General features: G+C 24.0%; 1 protein-coding gene across 1 annotated transcript; it reads right to left on the reverse strand.

Moving 5' to 3' along the window:
* Nucleotides 1-13306: 13306 nt before the first annotated feature.
* LOC112596546 lies at nucleotides 13307-27372 on the reverse strand. The gene is made up of 7 exons (XM_025342288.1): nucleotides 27286-27372; nucleotides 22709-22906; nucleotides 20521-20646; nucleotides 20161-20331; nucleotides 19983-20097; nucleotides 18299-18445; nucleotides 13307-13881 (listed from the first exon to the last, which is right to left on the reverse strand). Exons 1-7 carry the CDS (start codon nucleotides 27370-27372, stop codon nucleotides 13778-13780), a joined length of 948 nt encoding a protein of 315 aa, XP_025198073.1. The 3' UTR covers nucleotides 13307-13777.
* Nucleotides 27373-27645: the final 273 nt, after the last annotated feature.

Raw genomic sequence — 27645 nt, forward strand, 5'->3', positions numbered from 1 at the left:
GAAGTCCTAATATTTTGTTATATAGGAGAGGCTTAACTTTGATTTTTCATAAATTTGGTATGTTGATTCCATGAATATATAACATTTTAGACTTTAGCAACAACCTTCATATATATTACAATTTTAATAGATCCATGACCCTACGTAATACGTTCACAGAACACTTAAAACATTTTTAAATTTTCCTGATATTTAGGGGGGGGGGGGCTGCGAACTCATCATTACTCCCGACTACAATGATGATATTTATTCATTAGAAGATACTCATCATTTAATCAGTATAGATGAGTACAATCGAAAAACTATTCTGAGTACAGTTTATTTATAGAGATAATTTATATTAAAGTCAATATCCTATTAAAAATATTGAGTAATAAATAACGTTGTACATAACGTTATTATATTAAAATATAAAATTTATTTTATTTTCATTATTATTTGTAAAAGGTAATTATATAAATATTAAGACTTATACATGATATATATAGACATCAAATGGTTTAAATATTAGCCATAATATACACAATAATAATGTTAATTATCATTAACAATAAATTGTATAAAACCAAATTTAACCTTTTGATTAATTATTTGGGTTAATTGATTATATTTAGCCATTTAGGACTTGACTACTTGAGTATAAGTGCTAAAAATTACATAATATTATAATACATAGGTATTTAATTTTAGATTAATTAAACAATAATAAAAATGTGTTGATTACTAAGAAACACAATATTTAAAATAGCAATTTAGAGTATAATATTACATTGTTGACATTTAATATTTTAATATAACACCTATAGTTAAACCTAACATGTAATATTCTCTAGTTTAAAATATATTCGATCGTTAAACTTATTTCATATACTATTTATATTTTTACAAAACTTTATTTCATATTTTAATTAGATGTAACATGTTTACATTTATATAAATTAAAGATATTTATATATAAAATACACTAAAATATTATTCAATATAATATTGAAAATATTAACCTAATAGATTATCAGGTGTTAGCTATCAATAATCTGTTAATCATATTCTAATTAAATTATTGAAATTAATTTTTTTAATCATCTCTAATTACTGTAATAAATAGTACATAATAACCATTATTTTTATTTTACTTGCACTTCAAATTAAAAAGTTTTAAATTTTTATTTTCATATTATATAAATAACACTTATTATCTTTACTATTGATATTATTTATATTCAAATGGACATCAAACAAGTGCCTGAGTTAACGGAAAAATTTGAGCTCTAATTTCCGCTATACTAACATTATTTAAAATTTAATTATTACTTTTTAATGGTACCATTTTGAAAATTAATATTATCTCTCATAAAAATGTATGTGAGACTTGCCTTTTTCCGCTAATTTTATGCAGTGAATGTACCTATCATCAGTACCAAAATCTAATATAACACAAAATTCTAGTGCTCAATTAGTGATATATAACAGTACAATTTTCAAAACTAGTGTTAAAAATAAAATAAATTTTCGAAAATAATTTTTTGTTACATTTTTTATTTTAGTTTAATTATTTAAAGAATAACTTATATCTAAGATTCTTTACAATCTGGAAAGTGATTAAAATAATATCGTTTTATTTTATAAAAATTATGCGTACATTTTATATTTACATATATTCTACTAACACAGATTTTTTAATATTTTAATTATTCAAGATAAAAAAACAATTCATAGCATTAATTTTTTTTTTTTTTTTGATTATTTGACTAGGTACAATATATAATTTTACGTTATTACAGAATGAAACAAACTAAGTGAATTGTAAGAATATTTAAAAAATAAATATTAAAATAATAATTAATTTTTATATGTTTATAATAATCATTCTTACTCTTTAAATCTTAACTTTATATTGAAAATTTAAAAATAAAATAGACTGACTTCTTTTGTTCACAATGTGTTAGCCTTTTTTTAAAACAACTAAAAATATACTATTAGGTTTAAATATAATACAATAATTTTATATTTTGGAATCTTTATACGGAAATAATTTTTTAATAGATAGGTATTTAAATTAATCATAGCTAAAGTAAAAATGGTATCTAATAATCAAATATATTTTCAGTCAATATATTAATAAATTATTAATATACAAGTTATGTGATAATATAATCGTGCTTGTCACTAAAAGTTCATCATTTAATGTTTCAAACGAAAAATTTAATTTTTACAATTTTTCTAAAAGTGTTGCACAAAATTTAAATATTTACTAGTATTAAGTTTAAACGACCATTAAATATGGCTTAATTACATTTTTAGGAATGATTTAAGGGAGGCAAACTTCCAAATTTTGAATAATTGCTAACAAATACTATACAAATACTTATACATAAATTTAAAGATGCACACAACATTTAACATGATCAAATCTTAAAAATGTCAATTGATTCAAAAAACAGATTTTGGAAAACGAGCGATGATATAAACTTCTGTGGATAAATTAAATCGACTAAACAAACAAAACTCTAATAAACAAAAAGTTTTTCCAATATTTAATAATAATAAGAACTAATAATTATAGATAAAATTAAAATTTGGGATTCATAAAAATCATGGATATTAGTACATAAGTAAATACTTAATTTTTTTACTAGCAGTGAACAAACTGAAATAATATATGAAAAATTCAATGGTACGGAGAGAAATTCTGTACCAATTTTGAAAATGTTATCATTGAATACTAAACCTCTGTGATATTTTTAACAATATTTCAACTTTTAAACGAATTATTATGTTTTTTTTTAATTTGTACATTTTAAAATTAAAATACTGTAAAAACACATATAATAATATTATCCTTAGAGTTTAGACTTAAAGTTTAATAATAGCTTAATTCACACTAATTTTAAAAACTACAACACAAAATTGAACAGGCTGAACATCAGTTGCTACGTAAACAGAGCTAACACATGTGACTATGCAAATGAGACAACCTCTAAAAAATCTAGGAACTCTTATCATACAATAAATGTTAATAAATATCTTAAATTTGAATTAAATTTTATCGTTTTACGTGAAAGATTATTCTCAACTTTAAAGATTAGTCAATAAGCCTTTATATTTATAAATTATAAAGATATAATTATCTTATTATTAATTTCTTGATTAAGTAGGTTTAAAACTTAATGATCGGTAAAAAAAATCACATACGAGTCAGGACCGCAACCATAAAATAGTTTTTAATTTTTAAAGTCTTATGAGTACTAGAATTTTTTTAACATATCTGTACAACAGTGAAATCGAGTAACCAGTAACTTTAGTATAAAATATTAAATCACTTTAATTTCCCATTCAATAGAAAAAGTAACAAAAACTAAAAAAATCGATATTGATTCGGTAGTCAGTACCCATCATCCGTCAGTATATTATTAGCATTCACTTTATCCCTCATCCATCAAACGCGTATGATTACATATTTTATATTATTTTTTCGTTCAAAACTCACTTGAAATTTTTAAAAAAATAAATGTATTTTATAGAAGTATTATTTAAAAATGTTGAGCATAAAGAAATTTTTTAGACACTTTCAATAGTTCTTCTATTAGAGCATGATATACCTGATAAATGCTTATAAGTTATAATATAGCATTATCATTTGTTGTATTAATGAATTATAGTATTATAAAGGACAGAGATGGGCAACTAGCGACTTGCGTACTTTTTTTATCTAGCACCTGCTACATTTTCAAATAACTTTTTACAATTTTAACGTTTATCTATATATTATTACCTTTGTTTTTCAAAAAACGTAGATATTAAATTTTATCTAATATTTAACTATACGACTAAACTTTTTAATGTCTAATTATATATTTAAAGAAGCATAGCTAACAAAGCTAATATAAGTACCTACTTATTTTATTTTCTTAGTTTAATCGTACCTGTCGTCGTTGTGTAACACTGGCTGTTAGTTTTATTAATTTTTTTTTTTTTCAAAAATGTCACTAAAAAGTGTAAAATCGACAACAAAAATAAAACTTTACCACATTCTCAAATCTCAAAATCAAAGGTGTTATAAATGTTACCGAATTATTAAAATTATAATGATCCTTTTTTTGCTCACTATGCTCTCAGTCCCGCTATATTTAAAGTTAAAAAAATTGCCCCTCTAATAACATTGAGTTGCCCATCCCTATATGATAGATAATAGGTAGGTACTATACCAAAATTTACAGTTTTTTAACAATTTTTACATCATTGGCATGCCATATTTTAAAGAAAAAACAATTAAAACCTAAATTAACACTAAAAATATGTTAATATAACTGACTTTGAAACATAAGCATAAGTTATGTAAAAATTCTATTTTTTACGTCCATATTACTTATATTTGGTGGAATATTATTTGAATATTTCACTAATGTCTAAAATTAGAAATATTTTTGGAGTAATAAATTATATGTAAAATTATAAATTATCATACATGACGCATAAATTATACACAGTTATATTATTATCCAATGAGTGTAGTAGAAGGATATTAAAAGAAGATTTCTTCTTTGTAATATTTCTAATGTACACCAACCAAATTTTACAATGAAATATGAATATTATATCTTCAAAATTAATTAACCTTCGATATAATATCTGTAAACAACATTATCATAATGAAATTAAACTATAGCATGTAAAGCGTGTGAAACAAATTTTTTACATTTGTATTACAAATCTAAACAATAACGTAAGTATTAACATTTTTATGACCACGAATTTTTAACTTGTCGCACATTTAAAAACTTGAATGAAAATAAAAACAAAATACTTCATTTCACTATTCCAGCATGAATGAACGACAATGAAGTCTTCCCCTGTGCCATAATTTACTGTAGGCTTAAAACAAATGTATGGCAAGACCAATCATTACTATTATTACACGTCGATTTATTGATAAGTAGTCTCTTCGCACACAAAAAATTGAAGAATGGAAAATCCACTCAAAGTCTGATGTTCTTGTGTCAGTAATAAGAAAAATCAAGTATTATTACGAAGAAAAATATTGCAAATTTTTGATACGCGTTGTCTCGCGTTGATTGTATACACGAAGTACCTACAAGTCGATTGAAATTTTGAAAGACAAAAAAACAAAAACAAAAGGAATTCTTACTCTCAAACTTGTATTATATTCCCTATGAAGTCGTCAAAAAAGTAAATTATAATAGTGATGGTGACGATGATGTGATGATACATTAAGCCACTGAACCGTGGACACGCACAATGTAACGGCGAAAACAAAATATCTTCGCACACAATGTGTCTGAGGAATCATTTCACGACAATAGTACGCCACTGTTCAATACCCGAGGCAAGTGTTGTCATTGTACATACGTGTACCTATACACATTAATATTCTCGACACGTCTCAAACCATGTACTGCAATAGATACGCCCAAGCGCGGCCGCGCGCCCGTTCAAAGTTTTAAATAATATTATTGTTTGTGTTCTTCCGACGACGAGACTATTGCTCGGCATAAAATATTGTTTTGCATTTCAAAACAACAATACAAGTATACGCTTAAATGACTTATTGAAATAATGATTGATAATAACTTTATTACGATATCTATACCTGAATTCCGCTAACTATAGTACAACTGTTTACTCCAAACGTAAGAAGTGCTCAAGTGCCGAATCAAAATGTATTCTTTTTTTGAGTTTTCCTATAGCTTTCCATTCGTTAATACCTATACATTATACATAATTATTTCATGTATATATATATATGTTACGGACAATGTGAAATTGTGAACCACGGTTTTTTTTTTTTTAACCAACTATAATATTATTTTTTATTTTTATAATAAATTATAATTATATTGTTAACAATTTATAGATTTCCCATCAAAATATTCTTAATATTATGATATATAAATAAAATTAATAATCATTGTTTTAAAAAAAAAATCAATAGGTACTATAAATTATTATAAATAGGTAGGTAACGATAAAATTCAAATTTGTAATAAAAATAAAAATAATATAAATTGATTAAAAACAAAATCATGATTCACAATTTCACATTGCCCGGGCAGGATTACATTGACTGCATAATATATAAATCTATATACAGTAATATAATATAATATACAGTATATATAATAATAATATTATATACCTGTTATGTGATTGTTTAACTGTATGTAGAATGAACAGTTTTGTCAACTAGCAATGTGTATCCAAAATAATATAATATTTATTTATTTATTTTTCAAGTCTTAAATTTGATATAGTAAAATTATATTAGATAAATGCGCATGGTATCGGTTGAATTACGAACACCTATTGACATGACATCACAATTATCAAGATAACTACCGATAGAGATGAATATTTTAAATAGGTATCCAGCGAAATCCACTACACATTTCACGTAAAAAAAATCTAATAAAATGCATCCCATATCCCTAAAATTATGCTCATTTCTATGCTGTTTTGCAAGTGAATGACAGAAACAGAACGCGTACGTTTAAATAATATGTACACCGTTTACTATATCCGAAGATAAAACTTAAAAACTATTTCAATTCGATAATTTATATCATTTTTTTTGTTCAACAAACCATTTTCTAACATTTTTTGTAACTGTTCTAATGAAAACGAATCTATGCGGTTGTGGTTTCGTAGTTAAATATACGACGTCCGCCGACCAAATGGATGTACCTACTCCACGGAAAAACGATAACAATTTTAAGTAAAAGACAAATACATAGATAAAATAAATAAATGGAATAATAATATATTGACTCAGAATTACTTTGACGTTTTGCATCGTGCTTATGAACTGTTCATCAAATGGGGAACAGTCAATACTTTTCATCAGTCTTATTATTTGACAATGAAAAAATACATCATGGCAAATATGTCACATAAAATATAACAGCGCGATCCAAATAAATCAATGATTAATAGTTTTAATTTATGTTTATTTAATTATCCAAATAGAATGCGAGCTATTAGACCGCATGTACTCAGTTCAAAAACAGACACACGATACTAATCATTGTTAAGGTCACAACTGTTGTTTGTTAATTAAAATTTTATACTATATGCTATCACCATAGTACATATAACTACAACAATATACTTAATGTAACCGCATTGAGAGCCTTTATCGGAGTAATTATTACAAAGGGTCTGTGAACTCTTCTTTCTTTTAATCAGTGGATATATCGTCTATATTAACTATAAAAAAACTCAAACTATAATACCTATAATGAACATTATTTTAAGAGGTGGAAAGGACGTATATTTTAAATTAGAGTAAAAATCCTTTTCATCCCATATGACATCCTTAAGATGGTCGTCTAAGGATGTGCAGTGTACATTATACACATAAGTACGTAACCCACCTTTCCATCGTCTTATTTTTTGTTTCATTCAAAAATATAATAAATATAATATTTATAGTAATAGTATAATACTTTATTAAATACTCCCCTACCACAATAAATTTTTAAAAGAACGTTGTAGAAATACATAGTATATTTTTCGATTTATGTTATTATTTAATTTTATTTATAAGTAAAAAAACATGAAAATGTAATACAAGTCTGCTTATAAAGTTGTTCTTACGACAATCAGATACAGTAGAAACTCGATTTACCGTCACTCTCTGTTATCCGTCATCGGTCACCGTTAAAAAACGATCTTAAAACCGCTAACTAGCCACTCAAAAGCAGAAACAATGTTATCAAAATGCATTGATTGGTTTGAACTGTTTGAAGTGCATGAGGAGGCAAATGCAACACAAGTCTTACTTCGTAAAACACGATAAATGTCCGCTCAAAAAGCTCGTGCCTCAAAAAAATTACATATTTTATATTATTAACATTTATTATTTATTATATATTATTTTTGTCTACAAATAACATTGTAAAATATATACTTTATTGAAAAATTTCTGTTAACCATCTATCCGATTAACCGTCATTGTCCCGGTCCCGACACTGACAATTAAACGAGTTTCTACTGTAATGTCGACATTACATAATTACTTACTATTTTTAAGTGAGTTTAAAATTCAAATTTTTACTAAATTTGTCAAATTTATGGAAATTAACAAATTATTTTTTAGTTAAAATTGTAACATCTAAGAGCAGCATAGTATGGAAATTAAATACAATATGAATAAACCATTTCTGCTCAAAATGATTTTTATGTGTAATAAATGATAATTTATTAGGAATTGAATTCAAGTTAAGTACATCCATTGAAGTAACTTATACTGGCTATAATCAATAAAGAAGTACATTCGGCCCCTATTTTATATAGGTATCAGAACAACTTCTCCTGTTATTTTTATATTAAAGTTCATAACAATCTGTAAAAAAAAAAAATTAGATTTACTTTTATACAAAAATTAATATTAATAATCACTAAACAATATAAAACTGTTTAATGCAGATTTAAGATTTAAATCATTAAATACAATATTTATTATTCATAATATACAACAATAAATAAATAATAAAAAGCGTCAATAATCTATAATTATAGTTATAAATGTTATAATACATTAATACGTCATCCTTTTTCATATTTAATGTAAAACTAAAAATAATCAGACTGTCCACAACACGAAAACTTTATCAGAGTAGTTATAATTGATTTTATAGGCCTATATTCACATGTCATCCTACATTTTAATGTAAAATTTTAAATAATGCATTCGAAATAACAATTGTAAAGACACATAAAAAACTGCATTTAATATTTGCGATTCATAAAAGTATAAAATTCAATAAAATTGATAACAATTGCAATTTTATCATTAAGTATGAAAATGAGCTAAAAGCTTTTAAGGCCATAAAAACTAGATAATAATACAATCTTTAGCATTCATAATTAAAAATAACAAGTAGGTAGATAAGATAAGTACCTGTATTTGTCACTTATTAATTTTAAAGAGATAATGTTACCACTTCATTTAGTATACATATCACATATGATTACACAAACATAAACTTAACAGTGAATATTAGCACATATTATTGAGGATTTTTTTTATAACTCGACTTTGGTTTTGTTCATTTCAATTACATTAGAATCAATTCAATTTTAATGCAATTCTTATATTTTAATGATTTTAATGGTTTTATTATAACGCATTAAGTATTTATTTTATTATTATAGAAAATCATGTTAGATATGTATATAAAAACTGCAGCTTAAGAAATAACTTTGTAAGCTATTAGAAATTTAAATATTTTATATATACATTATACATATTGATAGAAAACAATAGAATACAGCATAAATAAAACTATTACAGATTTTAATAAAATCAAGATATTTCGCTACTGCAGTTACATAATAATTAATAGATAGGTTACCGTAAAAAATAATTGGTGGTTTTCAATTGATTTACCTGTTCACAACTATTTTAACCTGCGGCCCAAGGACTCTTTCGAGATAATTTGTCCGCGCGTTTGAATTGAATTCGAATCAAATTTAAAAGATTAATATTGAATCGTAAATCCTACATTTTAAGATTTAATTAATTTTTTATGTAATTATTGTATTGCAATACCTGTATATCATTAATAGTTATAACACGATACTTTAGAGATTTTTGCACGAGGATAAATATTTTTAAGCTAGTTTTAGTATATAATGCGTCTAATTTGTTAATTGCATGATGACAATCGTGTTTTTTCCCCAAGTGATTCCTGTTATTCCTGTTAGGTTTTATAATTATATATAATAATATAATAATACACTGTACAAATCTTTAATATACACCTATGTTCTATATAGTGTATATTTACTTATTATACAAAAATATATGACCGTAGTACACTTAAAATCTTCGAAATATTGTAAATAACATTATCATTCGCCATTAAAGAATAAATAGTAGACCTGTTGTTTTTTTAACTCACGAAACCCGTTGCAGCTAGTACTACAAACCTAAAGCTTTTTTTCATCAGACAAGGACTACTATAGCTGGATGGATCATTGTAGAAAATTACATGCGTGCAGCAGAATAATATAATTATAGGAGTAACATAATAAAATATTAAACCAGACCATTAAAATTCTAATAATTATTAAACGCCAATATAACTGTAGTTAGCTACTATTTTTTACATTTTTTTTAACGTTTATATCATAAATGTTTCTCATCAGGCAGATTGAATTAAAAATTGTATTACATTAAATGTATACATAATGATTCACCAAGAATTCTTGCCCCCGTTTTTTCTTCTACAATAACTTTCAATTATTCAAAATCTCATTTTTGAAATGTTTTAATATACATAAAGACTATATTTTCAAATTATTCAATTTGTTGTACTATTTAAGAAGTTTTCTATTGAAATACATAAAGATGGAAACTCATCTGAAAAATAAAAAGTTTAAATTACCACAAAACATTCCTCAAGTAATACCAAAAAATCTCAAGAATTTTAAATTATGTTCTTTAAGCATATTTAAAAATTCAGAGTATCAGAATTTTGATAAATGCATTATTCAATGGAAAGATGGAGATGAACATATTTGGTAAATGATATATTATTTACATTATATAAACGTGTATGATTATATGATAGTTAATAGGGATCATAATAGCATAAATGATGCATGTATGTATATAATATACGAGTATATTATCTTAAGTTTAAAGTTTTAAGTTTTTGCCAATTTTAATTTTAATTTAAACACCTTTACAGTAAGAATCACGTAAGGTTTAGATAATGACATTTTATTAGATATCTAATATATTGTATATTAGTTATTAAATATACATTATAATTTACTAATGATATATGCTTTTGCTTAGAACTCAAAATAATTTAGTTTTAAATACATTTTTTATTCTTTAATAATCTAATAAAATTTAAAAAAAAAATATAGTTACATACTTGAATTGTAAAACATTTTGTACGTTTGTTTCACCCTTATTTTTCATACAAAATTTTATATAGTATGCTTAATATAAAAAATTATAATAAAACGTATATATTTCTCGATTCATATCTTGACTAAAAAAAGAACTGTTTAAATTCATAATATAGACGAGTATTTATAATGTGTGTTTTTTCGTACTAACAAAATTAAATAATATATTAGTTTTATACACAAGAAATAGCAATCGATTTTCATCATATAGTTATTATTTATATATTAAGAACAAATAAAATTTTTCTAGATTAACTTTAAAATAAAAAGTTATAAATGTTCAATGTTGACATATTTATTGGCAATAACTCAAAAACTATTCTACTTCTTAAATGTTTCACTGTACATACAACTTGTAATTCTTTTTAAAACATTAAGAAATGTTTTAATAATAAATCTAACATTCTAAAATTGTCGATGTTGTAGTTTTTAACCTACTATTATTTATTTCATTATCTAATTAAAATCCAAAATTACAGCTCTATATTTATATATATATATTTAGCTAGATAGGTATTTATTTACTATTTAAATTGTTAACATAAAATAAATGTGAAGTCTTCACACGAAATTTGATTTTGGGTAATTAATTATTACAAAATTGATTATGACATACAAACTCGAAACCAAATTTGTTTTTAAAATATTTTATTTATACCTATCGATTTGATTTACGTACAATACATAAATAAAAGTACCTAAATACATACAAAAAATACCTAATTACGTTTAAGTGTATAACCAAACTATATAATAATAGTGTAAAATGTGAATTAAATACCATGGATTCAATAATGTCAATTATTTTAAAAAAAAATTTTCGGAGATAATTGGCATATGTGTTTGTCATTATTGCGACCGAGTTGACAATGGAGATTAGTCAAGTAGATTATTTATTGTTATTCGTTACCAATTGGCAATTATTATATTGTACCTACATAACAAACGAAATGATCCAAAGCACGTTATTTTTCATAATTATTATCAAAAATTATGATATATATTTATTTTTTTTTATTTGTTCTGGTTTATTTAAAAAAATGATATTTTTAATTTCTATAGTAAAAAAATATGCACTTCTATTAAAATAAAAAACCTTGATGTCTCTCTGCTATCAATAGGGAGCCTTGTATTAAATTGTCAAGCTTTTACCCAGCAAACATTTTTTTATCGAAATTGCTCAAAAAAGTCAAAATATTTTTTAAATTGCAACATACATAAAAAACATTAATGTAAATATTTAGTAAAAATTTAAGTATCTACAATCTACGATAATTGGGTTTTTAGTTACAGTAAAATAATAAAATCGATTTTGTCTACTACTAATTTAATTTGTTTATTAAAAATTCCCATTTCTCCTTATTTATTTTTCAAATATTAAAAAAAGTAATGAGTATTTTTTATTTTTTTATTGTCCGAAATACTAACCACATTTAATTTTCTATCAGAAAAGATGAAAACTGAAACATAAAACAAGAAATAAACACCCATCACTGTTGACTCAATACAAATAAGATTAAGTATACAAATATACTATAAATATAGGTACTATATTCAATCTGTGGTATAGATAACCTATCAACTGCTAACTACATTTATCACTCCACTCAAATTCTACAAATATTAATTTGGTTAATTGCAAATGTAATCGATGTAATTAAAATTTTAATTGTCGTGATGTCGAATTTACAATAAACTTCAAAATACTGCATGAGTTATAATCTTTAGGCACTGTATGGGCATGCGACAATAACACATCGTGTGGCCCGGACCTTACACATATTTAGACGCGAGTAGAAAATGCGAATTATATAATTATTGACATGATATCGAATACTTTTTATACACTCATTTATTCATTTGAGTATTTAACGATATTATACCTATTAAAGCATTAACATGTAATTGTTATAACTTAAAATTTTAAATTTAAAAGTATACGTGTATCGTGCACTGTGCAGTCTGTAAATTAAATAAGTAATAACCCATTTTAATATATTAAAAGCATTTGTAAACATATGATTGTTTTTATTTTTATCCGTAGAAAATCAATTACGTAAGTAGGTACTTACTTGCTGTAGGTATATTGAATTAAAAATAATATAACACATAATATCTTTTTTATCATTTTATTAGATTCTATAAAGTGTATAAATATAGACATATTATGTTTAATGTATATTAATCCAAATACTCTGATACCAAAAATCATGCTATTTTACAATATTTGACTACAGACGCAAGTATGTATAATCAATATATTATATAGTAGGTATTGCTAATATTATCGTTCAATAATAACATACCATACAAAATTATTACAATAAAATAATAATTTATACTCTATTTCTTATTAGAAAATAGCCGTTTAATAATTTTATCATTGATGTGTATAATTCGAGCTTCAATATAATTTAATGGACTTTTGGCAACACATACTCGCATAAAACTTTCAAAAGAAAAAAGAAAAATTCCTCAAAGTAACGTTTGATCTCTGTAGAATCGTATTTAACAGTTAATAATAATATGATAAATAATATTACAATCTACAATATTATATCATTATAGCATATCACATGATATATACTATAATATACCACCTATATATTATACGGATGTGTATTGGGTAAGATTAGGTACCTGTATTAAAAGCACTAAGTGGCTACGAGAAAAGTATAATGAGTGAATATAGTATCATAAAACTATGAAAATAAAATCTTAAACAAAATCATAAATAGACAAAATAAGTAGTATTTATAAATATGTTATGTATGTATGTGTATGTTTTGTGTAACCTATTATTATATCAAATACAAAGACGGGAGATCATATTGTTTTACTGCGAATCGATGTCTTCGTAGTTGAGTATGTGGAATGAGTCCATCCGTCCCGAAAACGCCGAAAAAGTTTTCGTGTGGGTCGAAACACTCCGCTTGAATACTGCAAACAGATAGACAAGGTGTACAGTTATGAGACATTACAATTTTACGCACAGCTACCAAACTCTACGTACCCACGTAGATATACACACCACGTCGACTATCGACAAACAGTGTTTATATAAATTACTGATTAATATAATAATCGGCGCAAACGTTCAAATAGCAATAGTAAAAAATAATAGTTTATTTTAGAATGTGTTAGTAGTGGTTACCCAATCAATGCCAGATGACACGTCGTGACGTTTCGCGGTGCAGTCGTTGTATGTTATGATATGTTATTATTGATCTCTTTCCACCTTTGACCGTTGTATCTACAGAAAAAACTAAGTGCATTTCACAGAATAGAGGTACCTGCAGATATATGACCAACCTAACCTATGTGCCTCAGTATTCAATGTTTGTCAGTGCCCATACGCTAAAAATACAAACATAGGAATGATGTTCCAACTAAATACGACAATATAAACATCCGTGGCGTGACATTAATAGTGCTAAACAAACCCCTCGAATCCGGTATTATTGTATTAGTTGACAAATGCTTCATATAGAAACACGAAAGAGTGCGGCATTTTCGAAAGTTCGTTGTCGAGATATTTTTAATTCTAAAAATATTACTTTTAAAATGTGCCAGGTAAAATGTTAAGCAAAGATAGGTACACTTCAAAGTGGAATCTCATCAGCCGAACATAACAAATAAGACACGGTTCTGAGATTTTCGCCTAAACCCTAATAGAAAAGATACATTTTCGTCGAAAACCCTTTGCGAGTGAGAGTAAGTGTACTCAAAGGCCAAAACTTATCGGTAATATTATAATCATAAGCGCGGGACATGGGCGCCGGTAAGATGATCGTTCAAGTATAAACGCATACAGTAAATAGTAATGCCATACTCTCCCAACAAAACACACTCAAAAACAGAGAAGGGCCGTGAAAAGAGTATACTTATATGTATATTTATTTATTATTACAAAATAATTTTTCAAATTTTTAGGTATTAGGTACCAGAATTTATACAGCGTATTGAACAGTAACTATAATGTAGTGAATTTGAAACCCGATATTAGACAATAAATTAATATTTAAAAAATATAAAATGCTATCATGAAATTGTATCATCCAATAAGTAATAATTTTCACTTAACGTGGGGTTCTATCACCGGATGACCTTTCTCCTCGCGTATATTATTAGTGTGTTCTTTCTTTTTTTGTGTATTGTGTATCTAATTTACTCATTATCTCTCGAGATCGTTTTTTATAAAAATATATACAGGTTAGGATGTTAATTAGGTAACAATTTAAATAAATTATATTTACCTTTCAATTTAGAGCTTTCTTTAATTATTGTTTAAACCTTTTAATACGTTGACAGAACTCGAAAGATGTATACGTGCATAATATAAGTAAAGAAAAATAAATAATATTAATAATTAATCAACCAACAAAAGACTTATTGGTCGTTTTTATATTTAACTTATTTTACATACAAGCATACAAATATACTGTATTATAATGCATTTGTTTGTTAATAATTTACATAAAGGTAATCAAATGGTTCATGATTGATTGTGTATAAATTTTTATTGAAAATTTTTTAATATTTAAAAAGCAAAGAAAATTAATATTTACGAGTAGAAATAATTATTAATATTTTGGGAGGTTTTTCTGACTTTATAGGCTAATAGTTTTCATAAAATGTCTTACTATTGTAAGAAGTGTCAACACTAAGTAGAACAATAAATGATAAATAATCAAAACATCAAAAATAATAATTAGAACAATATAACATAAAAATAATCGAAACAAAAAAATACACATTAATAATAATTAGATTTATATTCATTTTATAACTTAATTCACTATCTATATTAATCTACTCGTATTATTAATATCAATACATTTTCAACAAAAAAAAAAAAAATTGAAATTGAAATTAAGTTTAATAATTTGGAAATAAGTAGAGTATATAAAAAATTTAGAATTTGCCATCATTATTTGAACGTCTGAACAGATACCTACCGGTTTAATTATCCTACTACTTCAATTATTCAATTATTTATAAATAATTGTAAGTAACTAGGTAATTAAAAATGAGCTAGATTTTAAACAATACCAACCAAACGGCAAACAACTGGTAACTGTATGTTTTCACTAGGCGCGTTTACGTAATGTAAAATCAATGAAATGTAAAAATAGGAACCTCGCTACTATTGAACAAAGGAATACCTAAATAAATAATTCTTTGTATCTGTTCATCGACATAATAGTAGGTATGGTATGTTCTTGTTGATAACACACCAAAAAACTGCCAAACATTTTTTTTTCAAATTCATACCAATCAATTTTAACTTAATGTTTTTTAAGGTGATAGTTATGGCATAACATTTGTTTATGTCATCTCCGTCTTACACGCTCGTAATTTGTATTAGGTATTTATAGCGGCTATCCAAATTCTGTCTGTACATCGGTATACTCATCATTATACTATCCGTATACTTGACCGGAAAAACGGGCAAGACAAATGTATACATAGTATTCAACACATGATATTGATTTAGGTAATATTCTGTATAGCTAACGTCCGCATAACGACGTATTCAGAAAATATTTTGATTCTTATTCTTTGTACAGTAGTATGAAATATAGGGAAGTACCTATGTACCTATATGGATTTGTAGTAAATAACATTTGTTATTATCAATGTTTCAATCTAAATATAATATTACTACTGAATAGTCAAATTTTCAATAATTTATTTAAATAAAATATTGAATAACCTTGGTGCTTATTATTTATTTAATGCATCAATAGATAGTAGATAAATACTTGATGGAGATCACCAGCGAATAATTACAATATGCAAAATTTTTATATAATTATATTGTATACAGTTGAAATCAAATAATCTATAAAACATAATCTAATATAAATTCTAATTTTCAAAACAAATACTAACAACCTTAATGGCAAAATAGTCATCTAGTCCATAATTATAAGAAAGTACAAGTGAAATCAGTCATACTTATTAAATAGTATACTTCATCATGTATAGTATGTTATATGCTTGCATTGTTATTGATAAAATATTGAAAAATTAATAAATTAATAAAAAATTTTCACCTACCTGTTATCTACAGTCTACACATATAAAATAATTGTATATTTTATATTACTTGGATCATACATTTATATTTTGTTTAAATAATTATTCCCAACTACATTTTTATTGCCATGTAATATTAGTATGACATATATTGCCAAACTGCATTTTAACTCATTTCAATTATTTCAACTGTGATTTGGTTTAAAAAATAAACTAATATTTATTTTAAATCATGAATTAATATTAGATACTATAATATTAAAAAATTTTTATTTTTTTAGTTGTGTCGTTAACAAGGTTATAAGGATGCAAAATATAAATTATATTATATGTTAAACATACAATAATAAATTAATAGCATATTATAATAAGCATTTTTTTATATACACAAAATATTTAATATTTTTATTATTTGTGTTAAAAAAAAAAAATTGCATGCTCCTAATATAAACACAATTATGAATCATATAAATAAAATATTTAAAAAGTATGTACTTATACCATTTATTTTGTTCAGATGACTTAAATGAAAAAATATACTGTATTGGAAATATAATGCATATTTAATCATTTTTAACAAGGTCATTAAAGACATAAAAATAATTAAGAATATTTAAAATAAATAGTTAATAAAATATAAGTATTTTTAATTAATGGATAAAATCAATAAATTAGTACGAATAGAAACTAAAAATCTAATCAATAAATTTAGGAAAACTATTTAAAATTCTTATTTAAGTTTAAATATATAAATCTAGTTCAAAATCTGAGCTAAAACTGATACTTTTTGATTCAAATTGTTAAGCTTGTATTAAATACCTTAAATATTAATTTAAAAAATGGTATTAAATAAATGATTTAACATTCTTTTTCTTATGCAATAGTATTAAAAAAGAACTAAATTAGTGTATTAAAATTAATCCAAGATGGTGTAGTACAAATAAAGTATTGTTTTTATACTTTAAAGGATTAAAAGGACATATTATAAAAATTGTAAATAAGATATTATTCAGCTTTAAATACACATATATAATATATCATAATTTATTTAAAACGAGAATCAAAATTGTATCACATTGATAAGATAATATATAAAATATAAATTTATTTTTAAAGCTTAAATACAATAATAAAATGTTCCACTAACCAAAAGCTAGTTTCATGCAGAATGTCATATCAAATAAAATAACTAGATAATAATATGAAACATAATTAATGCACATGCACAAATTAAATGTTAACAGCTGTTAATTAAAATATAAAATGTAATAATTTCATATAAATATTACAATAACTTGATTTTATTTTTACACACCTCCAGAAACAATTTTTTCCAGTTTATAAGTTGGAAAACCTGCACAATCTTTAGCAATATAAATGCCATATTCTGTGAGATCTTCAACAGCTGGTTTCACCACACGCATATTGTGCATCACATTACTGGTATCGACGGCATAATAACCTATTAATATATTAATATTATAAAACACAATATTTAAAATATATTATAATATGGGTATCAGTAATTTATTAAAATAAATTAATAAATCTCATATTGATTAAATCAATGATTTATAAAATCACAAAAAAAGAAGTGATGAAAAATGAAATTTAAATTAATTTAAACCTGTCAACTTAAATTAATATTTAATATTCACTATGTACACTATTGTTAAACAGCACAATCATAATAATTCATGTGTGTGCATGTAAATTAAATACAATTAAATACTGTTGTTCAATTTTAATAAACATGAATTTATAAAAAATAGATAACAATATCAACAAATTATATTTTATATACTCATAAACTATTATCAACAATACAAATTAACAATTCATAACAAAACCTATTACCAATTTAACCATAAATTTCAGATTCTTCAACTCAAAATACATCCTATCATTTTTGTCACTAAAGTACTACTCACAAAAATCTACAGTACAATGTTCATAAATAATGATAAATAGTTCTGATTACTAATGCAACAACCTCAAATGCTGATATAGTATAATAACAAAATATTACAATATAACATAAATTACATTACCATTCTAGACTTCAATACAAAAAAATAAATAAGCATCAATTACCAGAATGCACTTATCAGCAAATAAAAGTATTCATTTCATATACTAGATATATATAGTTCAATGTTGTAATCACTTTATTAGGAACACCATTATTATATATTATATTCAACACTAACATTATTTCCAAGTTTTTAACACATACGAAACAATCATACAATAGCCATTATAACATTATATATCCTACAATGTAGATTCAAATTTAACAGAAAATAATGTCATAACTACACATGTATACAAACAATTTAAAATAGGCTTATAAATGAAAGATAAAAATGAATAAAACAATAAATTTTTGCTTAAATGAGAACTAATGTCCATAAATCAAATACAATTATAATTAGCCAATCCCAAACTGAATACTTTAGACTCCACTAGACAAAATAATATAATTAACACAACATGCTAACAATAAAACATACAAAAATTTACAACACTATACCATTAATTTTATCAAACATACGAAACTATTATAAAACCAATCTTCTATATCTGACCATTTATATATATGTTATTATAAATTATACCATCCCAACATATTAACAAAATACAAAAAATTATTGAGTAAATCAAACAAAAGTATACTTATTAATATGGATAAAATTGATTACATTAAGATCTAACAATACCAACAGTTGATTAACTTGCAAAGTTTTACTACAAACTGTTGTATTTAATTTTCATAAAAACACTAAAAACTTTATCTTTTTTTCAGAAAAATAATATTTCAAATCCTTTTTTAATCATTTGTATACATTTTTTTTTTTTTTTTTTTTGATAAAATAATAAGCAAACTAAAAATGGCTATAACCAAACCCAAAGTTACCAAAAACATAAAAAACACTTATACTTAGCAACTTATAGTAATAATATTAATTTATAGTTAATAAACTTTCATAATAACTTACCACTGGACATTTTAAACAACAAATCATATAAGGATTTTGGTGGCAATACTGCACTGCGGTTTAATGGCATAATAAAACAACGCTTACCGTCAATATCTACAATGCCAGTGACATTCTGAAATAAAATTAATTAATAATAAATATTAAGTTTATTTTGAAAAAAATATATTTAAAATACCGCGCTAAAATCATGAATAAAACGAGCAGAATTAGCAAGTGGTAAAATTGGAAGAATTTTTTCATAACTATCTTCTTTAAGATCAAGTTCAAAATCTTCTTTAAATTCAGAAATAACATCTTCAGAGTTCATCATTGGGTTGTTCATTTTTTCCAAATTCAAAGCAAAGTTCTATAATTTAAAAAACAATATTAAATAAGATATTTTGTTAGGTTATTTTATGTGACTATAAATTAAATATTAAAATACATATCCTATTTAATTATAAAATGCAAATAAAAAACTAGTAATAAACATAATAATACTTTTGTTATGTTTGAAACAATAAGACTGAGGTCTAATTATTAAACGCATATTTACCTCAAGTTTTTTGAACTCCATATCATTTCTTAGTTGATTCAGTTCGTAATCATTGTTTAGATCTTGAATGGGAAGATTTAACTTATCATTTAAAGCAATAGTGCCAGTTCCATAGAAAGCATCATTCTATAATGAAAATAATAATAAAAAAAAAAATATGTACTATACTTATAAAAACAATAAAATAAATTACTCAATTAATTTATAATTAATATATTATTTTGAATACTTAAAAAAAAAACATTTACTTTCAATATTTTAATGTTTTACTATACATAACTAAAGATACCATAACAAGAAATTGTTTATGCTTTAATTGATTTTAACATTTTTAAATTGATACTGGTATTTTAAAAGTTGTAGTAAAAATATTAATAATACTAAACATTTACCAAAATAAGAAAAATAATAAGAAATTAATTACACATTACTTGTTGTGTTAAGTAATACACAATTTTATTTAATCAAATGAATTTAACATTGAAGCAAATCTCTATTAGAGATTTTAACATAGATTAAAAGTAATTTAAAGATGAAGAAATATGCTTAATGACAATTGCATTAAAAAAAAAAACTATCGCTTTCTCATTAAGTTTGATCATATAAGTAAAGATAGTTGTATATTTTTTATATCATATAATTAAATGTCTTGTTTCAAATATTAAAACAAATATTAAACTTTTATAATATGTATTCATATTTTAAATAGTGTATAGATAGTTAATAATAAAAATCTTCTTTTTTTTTTAATTATACAAATTATATAAACATAGCTCATGTAAAATCACATGCATTACATTAATTATTGATGAAAATAAAATAAAAATGATATGTTACAAGTAAATGTTTAAATAAGTATTAACTTAAATTTAACTAAACTTTTAAAAATAATAATGAATATTAATGAATCAGGACCAATAGCTAATGATCAAATAATTTTATGCAGCTTTTATACCATACATAAGTATTATCTATAAAAATTCACATCATTAGAGTATATAGATGTAAAAAATATAAAAACAACCATGACTTAAATAAAAACTTTATTGTTAGTAATTTAATAGAAAACCGTAAATAATTCTCACACATACCCACTCAAAAATCAATATGTAAATACATTGTTTAAGTTGTCTGTTACTTATTGCCTATAGGCAACAACTGCTGTACAGCTGTGTAAACATTACAAATTACACAATAAATTATTAAACTATTTTTCTCTTTTTTAATTTTTTTTTTTTAGAATTTAAAGAAATTATTCACAATAATAAACCATATAATAATTTTAAAATTTCATTAAATATTGATTTTTTAGGACAGTGTATTAACTCAAAAAGTTTCTTACAAAATAAGATTATTTGATTTTTAAAATTTCAAAAAATCCAAAAAAAATTAGCTTATTATTTAATAAAAATATAACATAATATTTCAACCACAACAAAATTCACAGTGATAATATCTTTCTCTTTATTTAAATTTTTTTTTAATTATATTATCTTTATAATTAAATAGTAACCTATTTTTATCCCTAACCTTTTTATTATTTTTTTTAATTATATAAGACTAAAAATTTGTTTGCAGAAGTAGATTAAATATAACAAAATGTTTGTCAACTCAACATTAAATACTGTTAATGTTTAAATTGTTTCACATTTATAAGTACTTAATATGAATATTATTTTTCAAGCATAAAATATATACAAAAATTATTACATTACAAACTAACAAAAACAAAGCAATAAAAACTGTATTTCAGAGAATAATATTAATTTGTAGATACCTACCTATAATATTAGCTATTATCGTTTTTACTTTAGTGTTTTTTCTACATGTACTATAAATATATATATAATATACATATGTATAATATATTAGATATCTATCAACACTTTAGATTACAATATTACAAACAGGTTTAATAGGATTAAAATATTAAGAGTATAAAGAATTTCAAACATTTTTATAGCATATAAATAGATAACAATATGAACTTAAACCTTCCATATAAAATAATATAAAATGTTTTTGTTAACATTGATTATTAGTCAATTTGATAATAGCAAATAGAATAACAAATGTCTAACAAACCTTAAGAGAGGTACTAACATTGTTAGATGAGGAATTATAAAATATTAAAATAAATGTTTAAAAAAATTAATGAAATTATTATTTACAATATTTAAAATATTACCTCATCGTTAAAAGCATTTCCAATAGCTCTATAAATATGTTCCCCATAAAGCATCATAAATGTAATTACTAATGACATCAGTAATATATAAATTAATGCCCACATAGAATAAACACGATCATTAATGACTCTGAGCACTAAAAATTTAGATCTGACTGGGCGATTATGTACACCATTTCCTGTTTCCAAGTCCTTTTCCTGAAAAATAAAAAATAAAATACATACATATTTAATAACTAATTTTAAAATAAATCACATGCATAACTACAGTTACATATCTTATATTTTTAAAATATATATATATTATGTATATTTAATATATCATATAAATAGATTCAGAATTAGGACATTACAAATTAATGAAAAAGTGTTGATACTATGTGCCCAGCTAATTATGAAATAAGAGATACAAAATTTTTTTTAATATAAATTATAATAATATGTTTGTTACCTTAAGAAACCTTAAAAGAGATAACAAGTTTTAAAACTTCTGAACACTTGAGTAAGTAAACCCAAGCTTATATTTAAAATAATTAATATTTAAAAGTAAAACACTAAATTTTAAAAACAAGCAAATCATATTTTTATGACACAAATCAAAATGTTTATTTTTTTTTTTAATAATAATAACACTATATTCTAAGTTAACAATATCAGTTATCTGACTTTAATACCTACTTCTTCAAAATCAAAATTTCTTATAAATGTTCTAAGGGTAATTTTTAATAAACAAAAATTTGTATTGATTACAAAAATGAAAAAAAAAATTTTTTTGATTAAAAAAGTTGTAATATGTTATCATAAAAAATATATACTTTATATATACTTATCATGTAATACTAATGTACATAATTTTGTAAGTGATTGCAAATTTAATGTGCATAAGTTGTATTTTAAAAAACTAATTTTTGTTAACTACAAGTTTATTGAAAAAAATGGCAAAATAATGTATGATATTTAAAAATGTTATACCCTACTGATTTGTTTTACCCATTCTGGAAGTAGAATAAGTTTTTCGCCTTGCAACTTCTTCATAATAATTAATACATTACTTTAATAATCTAATGATTCGATGAATCTCAGATAAAACACATTATTACTGTAGGTACTTATTACATTGGTTATTTAAAATCTTAAATACTTGTTTTGCTAGAGCAGTTGTTATGATTTTAAACTCTGTTATTTTATATTGTTCAAACTTTAATAACGCCTTCTTACTTTACATATACTTTTATAAATAAAAATTTAAAATGTTATTACATAGTCTAATTTTTTTTATTTAAATGATAAAATATGTATTTCTTATTTATAACAATGGCCCTCTAAGTTCTTTTCTACAAAGACTATTTTTTTTATTAATTGTATTATTATACAACTAACAATAGAACTTAGTACTTACAGGCAAGTTACCTTGAAATATAATTAAAATATATTTACATTTTTAAATTCTAATTTTTCTCAAGAGTAACCTAAAGCGGTTGTATAGCATCTTTAAAGTTTTAACAATATAAATACCTAACCTAGGTAGCTTTACTATTTATTTTAAGATCACATGTTAAATATCTTTAACTACCTAATATTTATTACTGCAATTATTAGTATTTAAGCACCACCTATAATATTTTTTTAAGTTTAATTCAGATAGATAGTACACTGATAACTTAGATTTTTGACACTTTTTATGATCTCAATATTTTACAAAAATTATTTGTGAAATATATTTCTCTTATTCCATTTTAACTAATGAGATTTTCACTTTTAAATTAAATAAAAACCAATCATTTTTAATGAATTTATTCATACAATAACGTATCAAATATAGGGTCACCATATTTGTTTTTATTTAAATCGGCAAACTTTTGTATAATTTTTACTGAAAAAAATATGTCACTCCTATATAGTCAACTACAAATTTTAACATTTTTTTTTTAATAGAAATACCACATATAATATGGTCAGTAATACAAATTACATTTATAAGGTGAAAACTCAATTTTATATGCCAGAATAAGTCAGTAACTAACAAAACGATAAATTGATGATAAACAATAACAAAAATAATTGTAAGCTAACAGAAAAACGATTAACTATGTTAATTAATGACTATCACAGTGCAGGATAATAATTTTATAATAGATTTCATCAGCCAATCAAATAATATTGTTTTTTTTTTTTTTTACTAGTAATGTTTTATAAAAGACAAATATTAATGTAAATTATTGAAATCGAATGCCAGAACAACTACTACCTCAAAACACTTTTTCAGGATGCTTAATTATTCAAACAATAATTAAAAATATAATTACATTTAAATTCCTAAAAAATATTCTGTACACAAATTGAGAATAACAAATTTGAGCAAAATATGTAAGTTCTTACCCTGTTCTAAATAGTTACGTGATATAATACAGGGTGTATTAGAAACTGTGCTTATATTTTTGTTTGGATATTTAATAAAATAATCTACAACAATTTAAGACAATAGTGTTCAACCTTATTGAAAAACAGTATATTTTATTTTTACCAAATTTTCACAGTAAGTCTCAATAACATATATTGTTCAAATATACTATGAACATAGTAAAATATTTATATTAATAATTTTTTACCAAAATACTAATAAATACATGACTGCACATATAAAATTTTAAATAGAATATTCAACAGAAAATCCAAAAGTAAATTTCTCTTGTTACTTATTTCTCTTTTTTTTTTTAATCACGATCTACTTATTACACTTAATCAAAGTTAAACACATTTGACTTAAAATTTTTGGTCACTTTTAAATTTAAAAGAATATAACAGTTTCAACATTCAGGGCATACCAGTTGAAAACAACTTAATAAGAAATAAAACAAATCATTGGTTAAAATTTTAATTTAAAAAAAAAATTTACTACATACCTACCTATTTATCCAATAATATTAATATTAAAATATACAACAATATAAATATTTTACTTTTTATTGTCACACTATCAAATAAATAACTTGTGTTTAATAAAATTTGTAATGTTAAATATTTGTCTAGAACCTGGATATCATTGTTATTTCAATATGATAAAAATAAATAATATAGTAAAAAACAAAATTAAATTTCTTTTAACTTTCATTTAAGGCTTGCTATTAACTAAATTAATAGTTAATACCCATATAAAATATGATTAGTGTTGTTTTTTATGTTTTATTGTCATAACAAAATATAATAAATTATGAGGTAAGAAATGTATAAAAATATAATTAAATATAATAATAATTTCAATAGAAATATTTTAAGATAAACTAAAATCAATTCAAAGATTTTATTAATAAACACTAGCATTGTCCACAAGTAATAATATGAAGAAAAAAATGCCCCTATATTTCAATTAACAATATATAAAAACATATCATGCCTTAAGTAACACTCAGGAAATATTCCAAACATAAAAATATGCTGGTACCCAACACTCAGTATAAGATACAAAAAATTTTAAAATAATGAAGATATACAGAATTGAGTGTTGCAACGTCAAGGGAAAAGTCAAAGCTTTATTACAGAATGAGGTCTGCAAACGCACAAGTAATACATTTGGTAACACAACATAATAGAAAACAAAAGATTCTTTGTGAATGGCTGGCAAACAATGAGCTCTCTAATGAAAACATATACAATGCTAATAGATTACCACTTGTTAGGTGTGTAATAATTTGGGCTTGAGCCCAAAAATACTACATTGATAGTACATGTTATAAAAAAATAAATAAACAAAAAAACTCACAGCCAAGCATATTATCGTTTACATTAAGATAGGAATTGAATGACATTGAAACTTGACAACAATAATTTATGTATGTGTAACAGGAATGTTATTGTAAGTCCCATAGAGACCAGCCGATGACTAAACGAAAATTAAACATATAAAACCCAGACATTTGATGACGTATTCAATAATAATTGTAAACGAAACAAAAATCATAATTATTATGTATTATAAAAATCGTCTAATTCAAATGATGTTACAATTTGTAAATAATAAATATTATATAAATCTCTTTGAAATAACATTGTGCTAATTATAGAATTGCCTCCCCGACAACAATCAACAATAGTGACAATTATATTACAATTATCATAAGCTCGTTATAGTCGTTTTACAAGGTAGACGAGCGCAAACGAGTCATCGGGCTAGGTAGGTAGGTAGGTAGGTAGGTAGGTGTACGTGACACGTACTTCACAAATTCGCAATCGCCGTTTTCCTGTTTTTGTTATTGTTGTCAATGGCACGAACGCGACAATATCGCGGCTGTTCCAGAACCAGAACAAAAATATTATTATCGCAAATCGTGATGATACGATAGACTAGGCTTAATATCCGTGATAGTAATTTATAATATAGCACGTCCGATAGTATTGTCAAATAGGTTGCGCGATACAGATAGGCGTAAAACGCGAAATAGCAAAAAGTCTAAAGAAACGGATAAAGTATTAACGATATTGCGTCTCGAGTCTGGACTCCGCAGGACGAGCACCCGAGGGAGATATGAAGCGAAAAAAATACGGGAAATACAATTCCGTCTCCGTCGACGGCGACTCACCTGGACAGAAGGGTCGATCTCAATGTTGGTCACCAGCGGCACGTTGTCCGACTTCTTCTCGGTCGTCGGCATAGTGATGACGGTCATTTTGGCGGACGGTTTAAATTATAATTTAAAATAATAATATTGTATTCGACTGGAAGCGCTATGGACTGTAGCGCGAGACAGAAAGAAAGAGGGAGCAAAAATGATGACACACCGATCGGTACGCGTAATCAGTACGAGCGAAGACGACAAAGGTTAAACACCGTCTGACAGCAACTCGGCCTCGGCGGCGCTGCACTCGCGATACAGTGTTGCTCTAATACTCAACGTGCGCGCGCGCATGTGTTTGCGTGTGTGTGTGTGTGAGTGTGTGTG

The sequence above is a fragment of the Melanaphis sacchari genome, unplaced genomic scaffold (assembly GCF_002803265.2).
Source record: "Melanaphis sacchari strain LSU unplaced genomic scaffold, SCAv2.0 Contig32_pilon_pilon, whole genome shotgun sequence".
NCBI classification, from domain to species: Eukaryota; Metazoa; Arthropoda; class Insecta; order Hemiptera; family Aphididae; genus Melanaphis; species Melanaphis sacchari.

Excerpts from the sequence above, each read along its gene's own strand:
- LOC112596546 (XM_025342288.1), bottom strand. The coding sequence starts at position 27,372 with ATGACCGTCATCACTATGCCGACGACCGAGAAGAAGTCGGACAACGTG. Across the intron at positions 22,907-27,285 it reads AGATCGACCCTTCTGTCCAG|GAAAAGGACTTGGAAACAGG; the intron begins GTGAGTCGCCGT and ends TTTATTTTTCAG. Across the intron at positions 13,882-18,298 it reads GGAAAAAATTGTTTCTGGAG|TATTCAAGCGGAGTGTTTCG; the intron begins GTGTGTAAAAAT and ends ATCTGTTTGCAG.